The 18,587-nt window shown below is 44.5% G+C and overlaps 1 protein-coding gene across 2 annotated transcripts in view; it reads left to right on the forward strand.

The window, feature by feature from the left end:
• The window catches only part of LOC111143383 (phosphoglucomutase 1), a 62,798-nt gene extending 44,415 nt beyond the window's left edge, over positions 1-18,383 (forward strand). For both annotated transcript variants that reach the window (XM_022497087.1, XM_022497086.1), the window contains exons 8-11: positions 8,710-8,845; positions 11,875-12,058; positions 14,970-15,104; positions 17,742-18,383. In XM_022497087.1, coding sequence (XP_022352795.1) covers positions 8,710-8,845; positions 11,875-12,058; positions 14,970-15,104; positions 17,742-17,831 — 545 coding nt within the window. In that variant the 3' untranslated portion in view covers positions 17,832-18,383. The remainder of the gene's footprint in view (positions 1-8,709; positions 8,846-11,874; positions 12,059-14,969; positions 15,105-17,741) is intronic.
• Positions 18,384-18,587: the final 204 nt, after the last annotated feature.

Raw genomic sequence — 18,587 nt, forward strand, 5'->3', positions numbered from 1 at the left:
GGTTTCCCAGCGTTCTGTGTCTTCGGTCAGAGAATACAAGGCCACTGCTTAGCCTTGTCCTACTTCATAAAATATGGATGATGCCATGTTACTTTGTGGGATACCAGATGAATGCACATGAACCTGTGAGGTTGTCGTATTCCATGAAATACCCCACCCCCATGTTATTAAGTGCAGGCTTGCTTTCAAGCATTCTTTTTTATGGACGAAGCTGTCTTTGAAGGCAGGGACCATGTCTTAACCTTTGGTTTCCTAACCCCCTGCACCTGTATCAGTGCTGAACAGAGTGAAAGGGAGAAAAGCTTAGAACAAGGTTTCCCAGGGTGTTTGGGTGTGTGGAAGGATACTAATTCCAGGAAAGGGTTCTGAATTCAATAGAGATCGGGAAACTTGGAACACAGCTCTCTGTCTTGAATATTCACAATGATAGTAGCATTAGAAGATTCCGAAACATTCTACTATAAGGGATCCTGTTTGTACAGTTTTACCTAAACAGTTAGCTGCATCTGTGTGTGTGTGTGTGTGTGTGTGTGTGTGTGTGTGTGTGTTATATAGTGACATCTTGCCCCACAGATCCATGTGGGAAGCACTGGGCAAGGTGGATGCCAAGCCTGGAGCCCTAAGGAATCCCTGAGTGGACAGGCTGGGAAACACCTGGAGAGATAGCAGAAGGGGCTCCTCTCACATGACAGGGCTTGACCTACTGGAAAGCAGCTTGCAGGTCCTCTCCTGACCAGGCTACCCATCCTTAGTCCTCCCGCTCATTCCTCATTTTTTGTATACCCAGCACCAGCTTCTCGATGCTTCCAAGTTCTCCAGTGCCTCTCCTAGATCAGGTCCAGAACTGAGCCCAAATCCATGTGTGATCTAAGAAGTAAAGACTAGAGTGGGATGATTATTTCTAGAGTACCGGGCCCTGTACTTTTTTGGAAATAACTTTCACTTATGTTAGCTTTCAGGACATTTCATAATACTGCTTAGCCCATATAATGTGGCTAATGAAGCCCCTTTAAGGTTTTACTCAGGATAATTTGCCAAGAAAATTTGTCATTCATGTTACATTTGAGGGATTGGTTTTTTTTTAACCCAGACATTAGACTTTAAATTATTTCTTGTTAAAGTTTGTCCTCTTTATTTATTAACTCATTCAAATACTAAGCGCCAACTGTGATTTTATCTTCCCTTTGATATCTCTTTTATCCAAAGAGAGAATGCATCATGAGAATAATCCACAAACTCTCTTTCTCTTTGAAAAAAAAGAAAATTGTTCTGTAATGTTTCTGCAGCAAACGTTCAAAAACCAAGCTGCGTAGCTATGGGCCTCTACTGCTGTGAATGAGTAGCAGCTGAAGTCATTTAAATGAACTTCTGATCTCCTTGTTTATAGAGGAGTTAATTTCCACCTTCTAGTCCCTTGCTGGTGAATGCTCCCTGCAGTTTCTTTACAGAGTTTCTCAGGGTGGACACTAGTGACTAAACAAGCTTTGTGGTATTTCAGTTCCATAGTTTCATTGAGTACAGTGTCATTTATTTCTGTATTTTTCCAGATGAGAGCAGGAGCAGTTTCTCAGGAAAGCCTCCCTAACCTTCCACTGTGGGTCCATTCCCCTTCTTATTGGCTCTCATGGCACACACACTTCTCCTTTGTTGCATATATTACAGCTGTAATTTAAAAATTACTTATGATTACTTGATTAACATCTAGTTAATCTAGCCAGTGCTCCACTAGACTGTGTTATGTGAAGACAGGAATCACAGCTGTCTTACTCTCCATCATATCCCCAGAGCCGCCTATAAAGGCCAGCGTGGAGTAGGAGCTCAGCAAACACTTGTTGAATAAATGAGTGAGTGACCACAGTATTCACCTGACACCCTCCAGTTAGACAAACAGAATCCTGGTGTTGGAAATGAAAAGACTTTCAAAGTCACTCGGTGTGATTTCCTGTGTGTTGTTGGAATCGTAGTTGGCAGGCAGTGTTGTTGGACTTAAACACCCACCTCTGTGGAGAATCCTTACCTTACCTCTTGTGGGGACTCAACACCGTTCCCACTCCGTAGTCCAGAGTCGGGTACCTAAGGTGTTTGTGAGAACAGATGAGCTTTTATAAAGGAAGAGAAGTTGACTTGCAAAGAGGTGCAAAGGAGTCAGACTTCAGAAGAACCGGCTCAGCAAACAAACCACTAGCAAGCATTTCAGAGCACAAGCCAGAATATTACTCATGTTCCCAAGCATACATTAGTCTGTCCATGATGCAGGGACAGCCATGGCCTCTCAGGATCATCACAGCCACAAAGGCTGGGACACTTCCTCACACATCAGCATTACAAATGTCGGGGTAAAGGGACTCAGAAATGGGCTCCAGAACGAGACAGGCTGAACCTATTATTTTTGGCTGATCTCACGGTGCAGAGTTATTGTTCCCCCCTGACTGTGGATGATGATATCCATGTTTACACACAAAGGCAGAGGGCGGAAGTGGTGCTCTGTCCCATCTTGAATTTGTTGGGAAATTGGGAAGGAAATAGAACATGCAGTCGCAGATAGAATAGAATGTCACTGCTTTTGAAACTTCCTCAGGAAAATGGGGGGCTTGGGAAAGGGATAGAAAACCGTTGAAGATGAACCTGGTATGTAGAAATATGCCAGTAAATTATGATCTGGCCAGGTCTAGAGGTTAGTAACAGCTTTTCCTGCTGCATCTTTAAAACGTTTTAGCGATGATGCGTGCTATAGGAGTGATGACTTGAAGAAGTACAGCATTGATGCTTTGCAAATTTCTCTTAATTGTAGTTTCTTAGGAAAAGTTTTTCATGTTTGTACGTCTTTGATTGACTCATTCCTCAAATGTTTATTGAACTTTAACCACATCCCAGATACTGAGTGAGGCTCTGGGGGCAGATGGGTATGGTCTTGTGCAGGGCCCTGTAGAATCCACATTTGGGGCAAGAAGTCATCAGACCCTGGCCAGGTAATTACAAGTATGCAGAGTGATCGATGGTGACTTGCAGGGAGCCCTGGGAGCTTTCCTGGCAGGGCACCTAACCTGGTTCTGTCGTGTCGGGAATCCCATTTTCTGTCTGGTTCTCTGCACATTCTGATTTGCACAGCTTTTGAGTGTATTTTCCTGTAGGTGAGGTCCCCATGGGAAAGTTAGAACAACCCATCTCTGGAGATTTCCCAGACAGAATACCACACTAAAACTAGGGTGAGAACCTAATTATAACTAACTCAGTTAAACTATTACCTGCATGTCTGTCTCCCTCCCCTGTATGTCTGTGCTGATCTGTGAGGGCAAGTAACATGTCTTACACATCTTGGTATTTTCTCATGTACTTGGAACATGGTAGACACTGATTCATAGTTGTTGAGCACATGATGGAGTTTGGGTTATGACGTGGCTCCTGTCCATCAGGCACTTGCAATATTACTCCAAGGACCCAGTTCCAGGGGAGTCACAAGGCAATACAGGGTTCATTGCTAAAGGGAAAGTCTGGTGGTGGCTGGGGGAGAGGCCCTGAAGGCTGGAGTGATCTGGAAGAGGCTTCCTGAGGAGCTTGCCTCTCCTTTCAGAGTAAATTCATTTGTGCCATAAAAGCCAAAGAGGACAAGACTGCAGACAGAGCAGGTCTGCTGGACCTCCCAGCCAGTCAGCTGGGGTCTGACCACTCCTGTGGCAAACCCTTATTGATGTTTGATGTGCAGACATCAGCCCTGGATACACCTCAGAGTCGAGGTCGGGGAAGAACAGACAGGTAGAATAGAGTAGGGGTGAGCGTGGAGGGCAACAAGAAAGCCATCCTGGATTGGGGTGAAGTGGAAAGTAATTGCAGGAGATGTTAGCCAGGCTAATAGGTGCTATATGGAGTGGAAATTTTCAGGCAGACAGAATAGCGTGTTTAGAAGATCAAAAGGGAGGGGTACCTGGGTGGTGCAGTTGGTTTGAGCATTTGACTCTTGCTTTTGGTGCAGGTCTGATCTCGGGGTCATGGGATCGAGCCCTGGGTTGGGCTCCACACTCAGCACAGAGTCTGCTTGTGTTTCTCTCTCTTCCTCACCCTCTGCCTCTCCCCCTGCCCCCTTTCTCTTAAATGGGTAAAATAAATCTTTAAAAAAAAAAGAAGAAGAAGACCAAAAGGGAGCTAAAGATGGGGAGAGAGAGAAAGATAGAGAGACGTGACAGCCAGATGGAAGTGTTTTCAGACAACTCCGTGTAGCTCTTCTTCAGTTGCCACTGCCCCATCCTCAGACCTGTCACCTGGCAGAGGCAGGTGCCCGGCACTCCCAAGATGCCTAGACTGGTAAATGGAAACTAATCCCCAAACTGTTAGCTTTTGGCTCCCTCAGCAAGGGTTGACATTTTTCTTGGCCGAGGCCTGGAATATGCCCTGACCGAGCTGAGGGTATACTTACCACAAGGTGCTGATTAGGCCGAAGTAAAGTGACAGGTGTTTGAAGACGCTGAAGGGGCAGAATTCCCAGGCACTCAGTTAGTCCCTGAGCTGAACCGAGTATGAAGAGACCCAGTGGAAAGCCCACCACTGCCTTTGTGTCAGCTAGGGCTAGGGGTGCCTGTTAGAGGTGTTTCCCTTTCCTCACAATTATGGGAGCCTGGCTTCTTTTCCCTTTTTTAAATTAAATGATAGCAGTAATTCACATTCATAATGGGAAAATTAGATGAGGAAGAAGAGGAAAACACTGTAATGCCACTGCCCAGAGAAAAGAACATACTGGGTTATATTCCATTTTTATCACCAATGTGTACAGTTAAGAGCCATTATTTTTGAAAGCTTAATAAAGTAGTGGAAAGCACTCATTTCCCCCCCAAAATTTCTTATTTTTCCCTTATCCATAATGGTAATTTGCATTTATATAGTACTTAGCAGTTAATAAATATTTCTACCCTCTATCACGGTAAAGTCTTACAGTTGTGTGAGAAGGGTAACATTATTCCCATTTTACAGTCAAGGAAATGGAGGCTTGGAAAAGTTAAGCTAGTAAATAACAGAGTTTTAGATTCTGGTTTCATGACTCTTTTTTTTTTTAAGATTTTATTTATTTGACAGAGAGAGTGAGCGAGCAAGTGAGAGAGCACAAGCGGGGGGAGCAGCAGAGGGAGATGAAGAAGCAGGCTCCCTGCAGGGAGCCTGATGCAGGACTCCATCCCAGGACCCCACAATCATGACCTGAGCTGAAGGCAGACGCTTAACTGACTGAGCCACCTAGGCACCCTGAGGTTTCATGACTTAAATACAAGCAACTTCCAATGAAACACAATTGCCAGGACTACAATAACAGCATCTTTAGAAACATACACATATACACCATTGCTTTTTTTTTTTTTTTTTTACTTGTAACTTGTACTCATTCATCAGAATCCTAAAGAAAATGAAATGTACCCGGACTTTGGGGGCACCTGGGTGGCTCGGTCAGTTGAGCATGACTCGTGATTTCAGCTCAGGTCATGATCTCAGGGTCCTAGGATAAAGCCCCATGTTGGGCTCCACACTCAGCGGGAAGTCTGCTTGAGATTCGCTCCACTCCCCAACTTGTTCTAGCTGTTGCTCTCTCTCTAAAATAAAAGAAGTAAATCCTAAAAAAAAAAAAAAAAAAGGAAAAGAAATGTACCCAGACTTTCTGAGTAGTAGAGTTACCTAGAGTTTTGATTACATGAAGATGGTTAGTGAGAGTAGTAAGAAGTTCCAGAGACTAGGGATCTTGCAAATGGAATAGAATATTTGTGTATGTTATCCAAGACAGATATTTGGTTGATGGTATTAGATGTGTGATTCAGTTATCTCTGAGTAACTCCGTCAGAATTGGTTAAGATCTTTAGATTTTCTTTTCTGCATAAAAGAAAAAGCAGAATTCTTTACTTAGAACAGGAAAACACAAAGGACACTGCCCCTTATGCTTTCAGTCTAGCCTAAATAAATAAATAAATACAAAATAAGAAAAAGAAAAGAAAAAGGAAGGGAGGAAGAAAAATACCCATGGGAGCACAGACAAATAATTCCAAGCTGTGTACTTCTATCATGAATTCTCAGTATTTCAGGGAAGCTGCCAGAATCTCACTGCTCAGGCTGAACTATCGCCAAAACATATTTGCAAATGCTTTAAGGGCCAGAGAGCTCATTGCTGTTCCTTGAGATAGCAATACAGGCAAATAAAAGTCCGTAGATCATGAAATTCGGTAAACCAAGAATTTGTTACATAAAGTGATATGTAAAAGTATTGCCCAACATCTCCAGGTCTGTCAGCTTCCAGGTTCTAAGAACTGTGGTTTCTGAAAGTGGTATCTTATTGAAGAGAAGGTCTTTTGGGGGGGAAAAATGTGTGTTTTTTGAGCCAAAAAGAGAAAGAGAAAATGTTGTAGTAGATTAATTAACCGATAAACTCATTCATTGCACTCCTTACAGTTGTTTATGTACTCAGTGTGCTATTCTAGTCACCAGACTTCGTTATAAGGATAAGTAAAAGATGTCTCTAAGAAATAGGTGAGAGGGGTGCCTGGGTGGCTCAGTGGGTTAAAGCCTCTGCCTTCAGCTCAGGTCATGATCCCAGGGTCCTGGGATTGAGCCCCACATCGGGCTCTCTGCTCAGCGGGGAGCCTGCTTCCCCCTCACACCCCCCGCCTGCCTCTCTGCCTACTTGTGATCTCTGTCAAATAAATAAATAAAAATCTTAAAAAAAAAAATAGGAGAGAAACAGGGTGAAAGGCTTATAAATCGGTAGAGGGTTTGAGTGGGTCGCTGTGAGGGAAGGAAGAGAACATAGCTCGTAACTGCCTAGGGGAGCTGGGTACTAGTCCCAGACTGAAGAGGACATTTGAATTGGGTCTGAAAGGATGAAAAGAGGAAGAAAACAAACTTCACTCATGCCTACTACGTAGCCAGCATTGTGAGACACTCTGATGTTCTAAGAAGAGTAAGACCCAGTGGGAACTCAAGAAGGGTGCAAAGGCACTTGAAGAGTTCAAGGCATGATGAATGTGCAGAGCATTAGTGGGAGAGGGTTTGTACTGAGTCCTATTCAGGAGTCAGAAAGTAGCGCTCAGTACGGTCCATGTGTGGAGATTTTGTTCCGTTTTATTTGGCTTTTAGAACATGGAAGTTAAGGGCTGAAAAGGAGAGATGTGTCCTGTATCAGGTTCTTGGAAGAGGGTCTCCATGCACATAAGCACATCCAGATGAGCCAGTGTGGTAGCTCTGGTAAAGATTTTAGCAGGTACCTTGGAAGGGGACAGATGTGCCATAGTTGACTTAACCAAACCCCTCTTGGTTAAAGAAAGATGCCCGGGATTGGAGTTGCTGGATCCACAAGTAGGTCCGTTTTTTAAGGCTTTGATACTTTTTGCCAAATTGGTCTCTGGAAGGTTGTACCTCTCCCCGCAGTGGCATACTGGAACCCCATTTCCCTTCTACCTCTCCTGATCCTAGGTGTTCTCATTTTAAAATCTCTGGCCATTTGTCAAGCATGTAGCAGTTTCTTATTGGGGTTTTAACTTCAATTTGTTTTTTAAAAAATAATGCTACCTTCTTACGTAATTGGGTACCTATATGTATTCTTCAGTGATTGTTTATATCCTTGGGCTATTTTTCTATTGAAGTTTTGCTTTTTCCTTATTAACGTGTAAATTTTTTCTGTATTGAGGTACATTAAACATCTATTTTATGTTGCAAATCTTTTTTTTTTTTAAGGTTTGCCAATGGCCTTTTACTTTTACCTACAGTTATTTTGCAGATAGAAATGATAATTTTTTAAAAAGATTTTATTTATTTATTTGACAGACAGAGATCACAATTAGGCAGAATGGTAGGCAGACAGAGAGAAAGAAGCAGGCTCCCTGCTGAGCAGAGAGCCCAAAGCAGGGCTCAATCCCAGGACCCTGGGATCATGACCTGAGCCGAAGGCAGAGGTTTTAACCCACTGAGCCACCCAGGTGCCGTAATTATTTTTTTTAGTAGGCAAATACATAGATTTTTTTTCTCTTATGAATTCTGAATTTACCTGTATTTGCCATTCCCAAGACTTAAAAAATATATTTATATATATTTTCTATTATATTTATATTGTATATATTATATTTATGTCTATATATATATATATCTTATATTTTTATATATCTTCAAGGACTTAAAGCTTTTCAAATTTTATATTTTATATTTGAATGTGTAATTTACCTGGAAATCTTTTTGGTGTGGTGTTTTATAGGGGAAAAAACTGAATTTTTTTCCAATGTCTGGCTAGATAGCTAAATCCTACTTAAAAAGTAATTCCTTCTTTTCCTACAGCCTTGAAGTAACACCCTTATCATATATTCAAGTCATACACATGTTTAGATCTCTTTCTAGGTGCCCTCTTTTGTTCCATTAGGCTGTCAGGCTTTTAATTATTGAATATTTATAATGGTCATGTTCTTCTGTTGTTTGTTTTTTTCCTGCTCACATTTATACTTTGTAATTGATATATCCAGTTCCACCAGATTATCCCTCTGATATTTTTATTGGCATTTGCTGTAAATATCTAGATCACTTTGGGAAGCATCAGCTTCTTTCCAATATTGTGTTGCTTTGTTCCCTATGTGGTTCCTTCCATGTAGTCAAGTTTTATGACCTTTTTGATTGGGTCTCCATGTTTACTGTTGAGTTTATTCCCAGATGTTTTGGAGAAATCATGTTTCTCAAAGCTGCTTGCTGCCCTCTGGCCAGGTTCTGATCACATCCGCGAGAAAGATGGACTCTGGGCTGTCCTCGCTTGGCTCTCCATTCTAGCCACCCGCAAACAGAGCGTAGAGGACATTCTCAAAGATCACTGGCAGAAGTATGGCCGGAATTTCTTCACTAGGTAAGTCCCAGCCTGGCTGGGGTACAGAGGTAGGGTGGGGAAGTGTGCTGAGAGAGTTCTCATGTGTATAGATTTTTTTCCTGTTTCTCAAGTGATAATAAAACCCTAGTTCATTTAGCCTCTACAAATTGAGGAATTTTAAAATAATTCAATCAGGGTCGCCTTTTATGTTTGCCGTAAAGAACAAGGCTTTAAAAATTTAGTTAATGTATTCAAAAGAATAAATGTTTTGTAAGCCTTTTAAATGTATGGAGGTAGACATGATGATTGCGCTGGATTTGGACTTAGAAGAATGGATTAGAATTTTTTTCTGCCCCTTAGTGAGTTGGGAAGTCATTTAACCTCTCTCTAACAGAAAACTGTCCTCATTTTCCTCATTTGTAGAAATGGTAATAACAGTCTGCCATTGAGTGAATTAAATGAAATATGAGTCTGAAAGTGTTTTATAAACTCTGGGACACTCAAAGTATGGAAACTTTTTTTTTTCTGAAATTATGGAAACAATTATGCTTAGTCTAAATCAACTTTTCTGACTCATTAAAATAGATCCCCAAAGGCTGCATACTTGTCAATACTTCATTCATTGATTCAATAAATCTTGACTGTGTGCCTACTTTCTGCCAGGCACTGGGGATTGGGCAGTGAACAAAATACTTAGAGTACATAGTAATTCTTCTTTGCCACGCATACTTCTGTTTTTAAAAGGCACTAATATTTTTTTTTGAGAAGTGCTTTTCACTAATTCCAACTTGCCTTTCCCCCAGTAAGTGTAAAAATCTAACAAAATTTTTTCTAGACCTCACTATTCTAATTATTGAAAGGAACTATGAGAAAAAGGGAGTAGATGAATTGCTAATCGGTAAGAAATGCATAGATGTAATTTCTTTGGGCTTCATTTGCCTTTTCTATAAAATAGGTGAGTTAAATTAGAGAATTTAAAGACTGTGTCACAGATTGAATAGTCAGTCCACGGTCTCTGGATAGTCCCATAAGAATTAAACCTTAAGCAACTCAGCCTCCTTACTCAGAATCCTTTTATCAACTTGAGAGAAGGCCGTTGCTGTCTTCTTCTTCATTGCAAGTCATTCTTCTGAGGAAGGTCTAAGTAATAAGGTTCACGTGGTACCGCAGCAGTAGCCCTGGGAACCATAGCAAGAATCTCTACTTCCTAAGAACTGGGAAAACCTGGTAATTCAGAACAGCAGTCATGGGCTCACTAGATTCTAGAGTGTCATGAAGGCAGGACCATGTCTGGTTCTGTGCTTCTGCTATCACTGAACACCTCACTCCTAATGACACCGTAAATATGCTTTGAATGAATAAATGAACGAGTTAACAAGAGAATAGTAACTAGAATGGAATAAGGTTAGAAGCTTTGTTTAGAAAAGGGGTCACTCTTGAATCAGTTAAGAGTCTCCATTTAAAAACCATTTTAGGGGCGTCTCAGTGGCTCAGTGCATTAAGCCTCTGCCTTCGGCCCAGGTCATGGTCCCAGGGTCCTAGGATCGAGCCCCGCATCGGGCTCTCTGCTCATCAGGGAGCTTGCATCCTCCTCTCTCTCTGCCTGCCCCTCTGCCTGCTTGTGATCTCTGTCTGTCAAATAAATAAATAAAATCTTAAAAATAAATAAAAAATAAAAACCATTTTAACGTATTTGTATTAATTTCAGATAACTGCTAACTATTGCAAATCAAGTCCCTAGAACCTGCATTTCTAGTTAGTTAAGACACCATCATACCCTTCATCTACTTAACAGGAGTGCTAGGCATTGTTTTTTGTCACCCTCAAAACAGTGGTGAGGCAGCTGAGATTCTGCGAGATGAAGCAACTTGCTCCTAGTTGCCCAGTTAGTAAGCGATAGAGGCTAGATTCGTAGCTCGTTCCGATGCCAAAGTCCAGATTCTTTCCATCACACCCCTCTGTGCCTAGGATTTGTAGAACACTTCCCCCAAACACCCAAAGGTCACAGGCGGAAAGCACAGACACCTGGTTGTGATTTCTTGCTGTTTATCATGTTAACTAGGGGAAAGAGCTGACTTCAAGATTAAGAGGACTGCTGTCCTTGATCCGTAGAATCCTGGAGCCTGAACAGGTTGGCCTTAACTCCCCAGTATTTCTCATGTCTCAGAGGGTGTCATCTTGCACATATCATGTTTGTTTTGCTATCGCAAATAAATACAGACTCTGCCATCTTGAGCCTCTAAAAAATAACTCTCAAGAGGCTGTGTGCCACAAGGGTCAAGAAAAGCCACCTGTCAGAGTCTTTAACCTCATAAGAAAGAAGTCAGGAACAATTCTGGGAGTAATAATAGTAATAGTCATAGAATTTCTTTTGTGATTATTTTTATTTATTTATTTATTTATTTTTCTGCTTTGATCCTTCTGTATCTACATCAAGCCTCCTCCGACAGGGTGAACCCAAAGCACTTTGGACCAGAATCCACCCTCACTGAAAGGACAGAGCTGTTTTCAGATGTACAGAGTTAGGGTTTGGCCCCTTCTCTCTGGTCAGTGAAAACTTGGCCTCACTTTAGGAAGCTCCCGTGGAGACCGGAATGCTCTTGTGCCAAAAATCTCAGCAGCCGCAGGCAGGTCCCAGACTGGGAACTGTCCCAGCTTTTATCCCGAAGAAGCTCCAGGAATTTGAAAGAGAAGTGCTTGACTCATGTTCTTGATGCAGAGTCCTTGGGAGATAACCCTGCATTTAATTCTACCTCCTCAGGATGCGGTGATTAGATGTTAGAATCTTTCACAAGCCTTCTAGAATTTATTCTGTAGAAAAGCCAAGATGGGAGTTTTCTGCTTACTCAGAAGTTCCTGACCCTTCCCTGAAACCCCGCAAAGCCTTCCTCCCATCCCTGATCTGCTCCCTCCCCAGAGACGGACAGGCACAGCCTTTTGCCAGCTGCTTCAGCAGCTAGGGGGTTTGGGGTGGGGGGGGAGGTCCAGATAGATGGTGAAGGAAGTGGTGATCTATCTCGGGGTGATCCAAAGGGAGTGTGTGGGCCCACCTCTGTGACTTCTTGCAGGTACGATTATGAGGAGGTGGAAGCTGAGGGTGCCAACAAAATGATGAAGGACTTGGAGGCCCTGATATCTGACCGCTCCTTCGTGGGGAAGCAGTTCTCAGTGGGTGACAAAGTTTACACTGTGGAGAAAATTGATAACTTTGAATACAGTGATCCAGTGGATGGAAGCGTTTCAAGGAATCAGGTAGGAACAGATTTATGTGTATGGGAGAGAGGCCTGAAATCTCAAGAGAAAAAAGAAAAAGGCTGCTTGAGCCTTTTTCTTATCCCTATTTTCTATTTCTATTCGCAGCCCCTCCCTTTTTTCCCCCACAGTTGCCAGCTTTCTGCTGGGTCACACATAACTTGCAAATATACTCGTAGGGGAAATGGGTTTTGCCCTGGTTCTGTGTACTCCCCTGTGTTCTCATTCTGGAACTCTTAGCCCCTGCTCCAGAGGGATTTTTTACATCCTCCAGAATTCCGTGCAAGACATTGTGCTGAATGCGTGTGCAGAAAGGAACCCTAGAATCTGAAGCTGAAAAGGTGAACTACTGCCTTGCTATCAGTCCCCTCTTTTTCTCTCAGGAGATGATAGCAGAATGCCAGTGGTGAGAGTGGCATTATCATAGACCTTTCTCTGGTATGTTCTGATTTCTAAAAAAAAAAAAAAAGAAGAAAAATTGATGAGGCATTCCAGACTTAGAAATGTTAGCTGTGGGACGCCTGGGTGGCTCAGTTGGTTAAGCAGCTGCCTTCGGCTCAGGTCGTGATCCCAGTGTCCTGGGATCGAGTCCCACATCGGGCTCCTTGCTTGGCGGGGAGCCTGCTTCTCCCTCTGCCTCTGCCTGCCACTCTGTCTGCCTGTGCTTGCTCTCTCTCTGACAAATAAATAAAATCTTTAAAAAAAAAAAAAAAAGAAATGTTAGCTGTTACCATCTGCAGCACATGAAACGCAGCCAGTCCAGCACGGTGGTGCGTAAGTAGCAAGACATCACAGTTGAGAATCTGCATCATGTCTGGATGGAGACAGCTGTTAGGGTTTCCCTCGCTGGGTGCCAGGGAGCCAAGGCTGCAGGCTGGGTCGGCCTTCATCCAGGCTTCTCACAGACACCCGGGGCCCGGGGTCTTCTCTCCTCTGGTTCAGCTGTTGTCACAGGATGGACTCACCACTAATAATTTAGAAGCAGAGATAATAAAGAAGGAGATGAAAATTACTTTACAGCTTTCCAGTTTGCTTTTTCCTGATGGACACAGATTTTTTTTTTTTTTTTTAAAGATTTTATTTATTTATTTGACAGAGAGATCACAAGCAGGCAGAGAGGCAGGCAGAGAGAGAGGAGGAAGCAGGCTCCCCCAGAGAGCAGAGAGCCCGATGCGGGGCTCGATCCCAGGACTCTGAGATCATGACCTGAGCCGAAGGCAGCGGCTTAACCCACTGAGCCACCCAGGCGCCCCATGGACGCAGATTTTTGGCCTGGTCCTTCTCAAGGTAGCCGACAGCTTTGAAGGAGGGCGACCGCAGGCTTGATAAGAGTGTCTGTCTGGAGAGCAGGCAGTGGACGGGTGGTTGGAGCATGGCCACAGCGACCCTAAGCACCAGGAGTCTCCCATCCTCAAAATGTTGGCCCAGTGGGCTTTCTTCTCTCTGCCTGTTCACCCTCTATGAGAACTCTGGGTCTGGTACAGATGATTGTAAGCAACGTTTGAGATAAAGAGAGACTGGGGGTAGAGTAGGAGGTGGGTATGGAAGAGGGCAGGGTGGGGTCCACAGGATGGCAGGGCAGAAGTGTTTGTAGAGAAGCCTTCAGAGAGAAAATGGGCAATTAGGGAAAGTAACCCCCATCTGCGCTACACCCAGCATCTGTGAGGAGGGAGGGGGAGCCGAGGCGTGTGTGTGAAGGGTGTTGGCATGAGCATGGGTGCTGTTTGCTGCACTCTGTGAGGAAGAACCCAACAGCTTCGTGTTCTATAATCAGAAAGTCTGAAGATTTGGATGGAAGGGCAGGGAGGAGGGAGAATCCTCTGAAGGAGACATAGCCTCTGCCATCAAGTGGAAAGAATTTAGAAGCTTCAAGTTGAAGCTGTGGGAGAGGTAGACCAACCTGGTATGTTTCTAGAAGCAAGAAATGGTAGATGGGAGTTAACGGTATCCTCCCCATGATGATGGAATCAGGAAGGTGCTGTGTGCATTTCCTTTCCTGTCTTCACGGCCGAATGGCACGATTAGACACGGGACGGGATTTGGGGACAAACAGCAGCTGAGGAGCAGTGTCTCTCCTGGTTGGTGTCCGACTTTGAAGTTCTTTGTATAGAAGAATGACAGGCTCACGAGGACTAGGTCTCAGACCGCTGTCTTGCTGACTCTTCCTACCTCAGGTGACAGAATATGTACGTGAGAATCTTTAGCTTCAATTCTCCTGAAGCAAGAAGGTTATTGAGGATGAGAGATGCTGCCAGGGAGGAAAGAAGAAGGCAGCAGGGGGTTGGGGGCACGGGTTGGCATGGCACCCACATGGACCCCGCTTTGAGTCCTCAGGCATTGAGAGGAGAGTGATCGCTGGCTCCTGCTTGTTCGGTTGGCAGTAGCTGGCTTCACCTGCGGTGTGTGGCCTGCTGTTCTCCGTTTGAGCCTCTCTGTTGGATTGTGAGAGTTCTTCCTCTGCTCTGTCCGGAATCTCTTCTGCTCTGGTTTCAGCCCATTCTGTCCATGTTTTCCTCCTGATCTGGGGATCAAATTTCTGTATCTAGCGACTTATTTGTTTACTTATTTATTAGGCTTCAAACTGGAATGTTCAGGCCATAAATTACAGGGGAGTGGGGAGAGGAGGGGAGGGCCGGCCTGTGTCCTCAGGACCCCTGCGCCCCAGATCAGATCTCCCACCTGACGCTGGGCATGCTTCTCCCCCCGTAAGCTCAGCCCCCTTTGGCCGGACGCAGTGACGGGCTGACCACAGCCGACTCCTGGGGTGTGACTGCCGTCCTTTATCAAGGACCCGATCTTCCAGTTGATCACGTGCGGAGGAAATTCCATCTGCACACGAACCCCTTGAGTTTGCCAGCCTTCCGTCTCCCTTCCAGCAGATGGGGGACACATCTCTGCTTCCCTTCTCCAGGGCCTGCGGCTCATTTTTGCAGACGGTTCCCGCATCATCTTTCGGCTGAGTGGCACGGGGAGCGCGGGGGCCACGATTCGGCTGTACATCGACAGCTACGAGAAGGATATCGCCAAGATCTACCAGGACCCTCAGGTAATGCCCAGGCCCTGTGTCCTGATGAGTTAATGCTTTCCATTAGAGGGAACAGTAGTGGTTTCCCCGAGCTTGTGTTACCACAGCCGGTTTCTCCGGTGGTCAAACACGTGTGTTCAGTTTTCTCTGTGTCTCCTTCAGTACGTCGTAACAACAGTGACAGCTAACCATTATCTCAGTGTTTTCTCTGTGCCAAGCTCTGTTCTAAACCCATTACCCAAGTGGGTTTACTCACTGAAGTCTCAAATGAGGTAGCCCCCATTCTTGTCCCTACCACAGATGAAGAAACAGGCAGAGAAAGGTTAAGCGGCAGCTCATAGGGTCACGTGCCTGGTGAGCAACAGAGTCAGGAAAACTAATCTTTAAATCAGCCCCTCTTCTGGCGTTCTGGTCTGTCACTGGTCATTTGCTACTCTGCTTGGTCTGATCGCCTGTTCTGGAAGGGCACACGCTGGTTCCAGATTTGGTGGTAGAGCAGAGAATCTCATGACCCAGCAACAAAGGTTAATATGGAAGAGTCTGCAGACTGGCAGCCTGGTGGTTAGGGCTCCCAGACCTACCCAGAGGATCTCCAGAAGTATGTCAGAGTGAGGAGGGACCCCGGAGGCAGGGGTGGGGTGGAGAACTTAAAGGACAGCCACCCCAGGGGAGGAGCTGAGGGGAGACAGTGACACACAGGGGACTTTCACCTTGTTTGTTCCTCAATGGTCTTGACAGATGTTCCCCCACCAGAGTTGCACAGCCAAAAAAGTGTAGGAGCTGTTGTGGTCCATTAACCCCTTCTTCAGGATTCATAACACACATGGCACCTTACGGGCTCTGAGAAAACTCGCGGCGAAGACACCTGTTTGAGTGGCATTTCACCATGCTTATTCTACTAAGCCTTTTTCCTTCTAACACCTAATTAAAATCCGAGGAAACTCATTCGGAAAGCCTTGGCATAGTGGTTTTGAGAATAAAGTTTAGATGTAGAAAGGTCTTGCTTTCAATCCAGTTTCTGCCACCTGAGTAGTAGCCGTGTGTCTGCGGGCAAGTAGTTTCCGTGCTCTGAGCTGTGGTTTCCTGGTAGAGTACTTTCTACCACTCCGAGGTATTACAGGGATTTAAGGAGACAAGCGACGCGAAATTCCAAATGCTGCGCCTGGCACATAGGATTAGCTTTTAAGAACATGTGGCTCTTAGAGTCGAGAGGAGGCTTCACTTTTACATTTTTTTTTATCGTGTCCAGACTCTAGGTTCAATTGTTGCAAGATCTCTGTCGTACTGTAGGTGTCCCTAAAACTTAAACCAAAGGCAATGGTGTCTGCGTTGTAGACACACAGAATAATATAGCAAGAGAAAAAGAAGGGAATTGTGTTCTTTTGTCCTAATACCAGGCATGTTGTAGACATTTATGAATGAATGAAAGATAAGTTTCTTTGAACCATAGTTGTCAGGAGGTGGGGGGGAGGTGGGGAGGGAGGTGGGGAGGGTGGTGCGAGGGGTCTGAAGGGTGTGAGGTGCCCACAGTGCCTAGATGTATCACCATTCCAGCCACGAGATGCCTTCCCTTACTCTGGAGCTGCTGGACCTTTGCCTCAGCACTTTCTGGGACTATTGGAACCCCCAGGGGAATGGCAAGTGCTGTGCTCAGCGCGTGGAGTTGCTTCTCCTGCTTTCAGCCAGGAATCATGAGTTGGTAGAGATTAAGATGAGGGAAAGCAACAGTGGGCAGTAGGAAATGAATTGCTCTTGGCTCTGCCCTTGGTCATTTGATTAAATCACTTCATCTTTTTGGATCTCAGTTTTCTCATCTGTAACATGGGCAGTTTAGCTAGATAAGTAAGTGGTTTTAAAAAATGTTTTCATTTAGGGACGCCTGGGTGGCTCAGTTGGTTGAGCGGCTGCCTTCGGCTCAGGTCATGATCCCAGCGTCCTGGGATCGAGTCCCACATCGGGCTCCTTGCTCGGCAGGGAGCCTGCTTCTCCCTCTGCTTCTGCCTACCACTCTGTCTGCCTGTGCTCATGCTCTCTCTCTCTCTCTCTAACAAATAAATAAATAAAATCTTTAAAAAAAAAGTTTTCATTTAAAAAAATTAAAAATTATTTATATTTATAAATATATCCTGCAACAGCAAAATTCTTTTCTTTTTCCCCCTGAGTGAGTAGTTGGAAGGTAGTGTTGTTGCATTTTGCAAAGATCTCTTTGGGGACAATGTGGGCAGCAAATTAGAGGATGCGGAAGTAGAAGGACCATTGTTCCAGGTGAGAAAGAGAAAGTTGATTTAGCGAGATTGATGGCCGAGGTTGGAGAGAGATGGTGCCCATTGAGAGATGTATAGAAGGTAAAAACTACTTACGTTTGCTAATAGATTGGACAAGGGCAATGTGGGAGAAGAAGGGGTCAAGAGTAACTCGTAGTTGTTCATTAAGTTTAGATGTTAGGCTGTGTTGTTGAGTCACCAAGATGGGGAATGCTGGAAGCAGATTTTAGGGAAGGAACACTTCTCTGTGCTTAGACTTGAAGAGTTTGAGGAGCCTTTGGGATGTGGGAAGAGGCAGTCAGACATGTAGGTCTTGGAGGCCATCTGAGGGCTGGAGCTCTGGATCTGTGTCTAGAGAAAGTAATGGAAAAGGTTCTCTTTGTGTCTCCCTCAGGTCATGTTGGCCCCCCTTATTTCCATCGCTCTGAAGGTGTCCCAACTCCAGGAGAGGACGGGACGCACTGCGCCCACCGTTATCACCTAAGAAGACAGGCCAGTTGCGGTACGTCCCTCTGCCTCAGGACCCTCCAAGTCATCTGATTGAAGAGCATGGACAAACAAAATGTATCCACCCAGGCTTCTTAAGATTTGGTTTTTCCACTAACCAGTTGTTGATGACTGGCCCATTAGTGTGACAGTGCCAGCTGAGATGCCGTGTGGGCAAGAGGACCTAGGGGCTTTTGCTAACGTCACTCCATGTTGTGCCCTTAAGCCCTGCTGCTGTGCAGGTGTTTGTCTCCCGAGCACCTGCTTCTGTTCGCTACAATGTGGGATGGAGGCTGAGCGGGAGCCAGTGAGGCCATTTCTCACGCTTAGGTTGTCCCAGTGAAATGACAGTGCAAGTTCGTTTTTCTTTGGTGAATTCCTCCCCATTCACTGTTTACATGTGTTCCAGCAAAATCCAATTTCTGGTGCCTTCTCTCCAATCAGTTCTTTCCTCAGAGTGAGACGTACTTGTCTACAGATGTCTGCCTTGTTTTTGCAACATAGCCCCACACAAATATTGTGGGATATTAAAGCAAAATAAGCCACTATTTCTTGATGTCTTTTTTTTTTCCCCCTTAACTGCAAAATGCTCTTTCACTTTCAGAAAGAAAAAAAAAATTTTTTTTAAAGAAGATATTGTATTCTGTTTGGATGTCCTAGCTAGAAGACAAAATGTTCTCTGCACTAGGTTTAAAATCCTTGTACTCAAGAACTGTGATTTCAGATCTTAGCAGAGTCAACTGAGCCCTAGATT

Source organism: Enhydra lutris, unplaced genomic scaffold (assembly GCF_002288905.1).
Source record: "Enhydra lutris kenyoni isolate GAN:26980312 unplaced genomic scaffold, ASM228890v2 scaffoldscaffold9, whole genome shotgun sequence".
Classification (NCBI taxonomy): domain Eukaryota; kingdom Metazoa; phylum Chordata; class Mammalia; order Carnivora; family Mustelidae; genus Enhydra; species Enhydra lutris.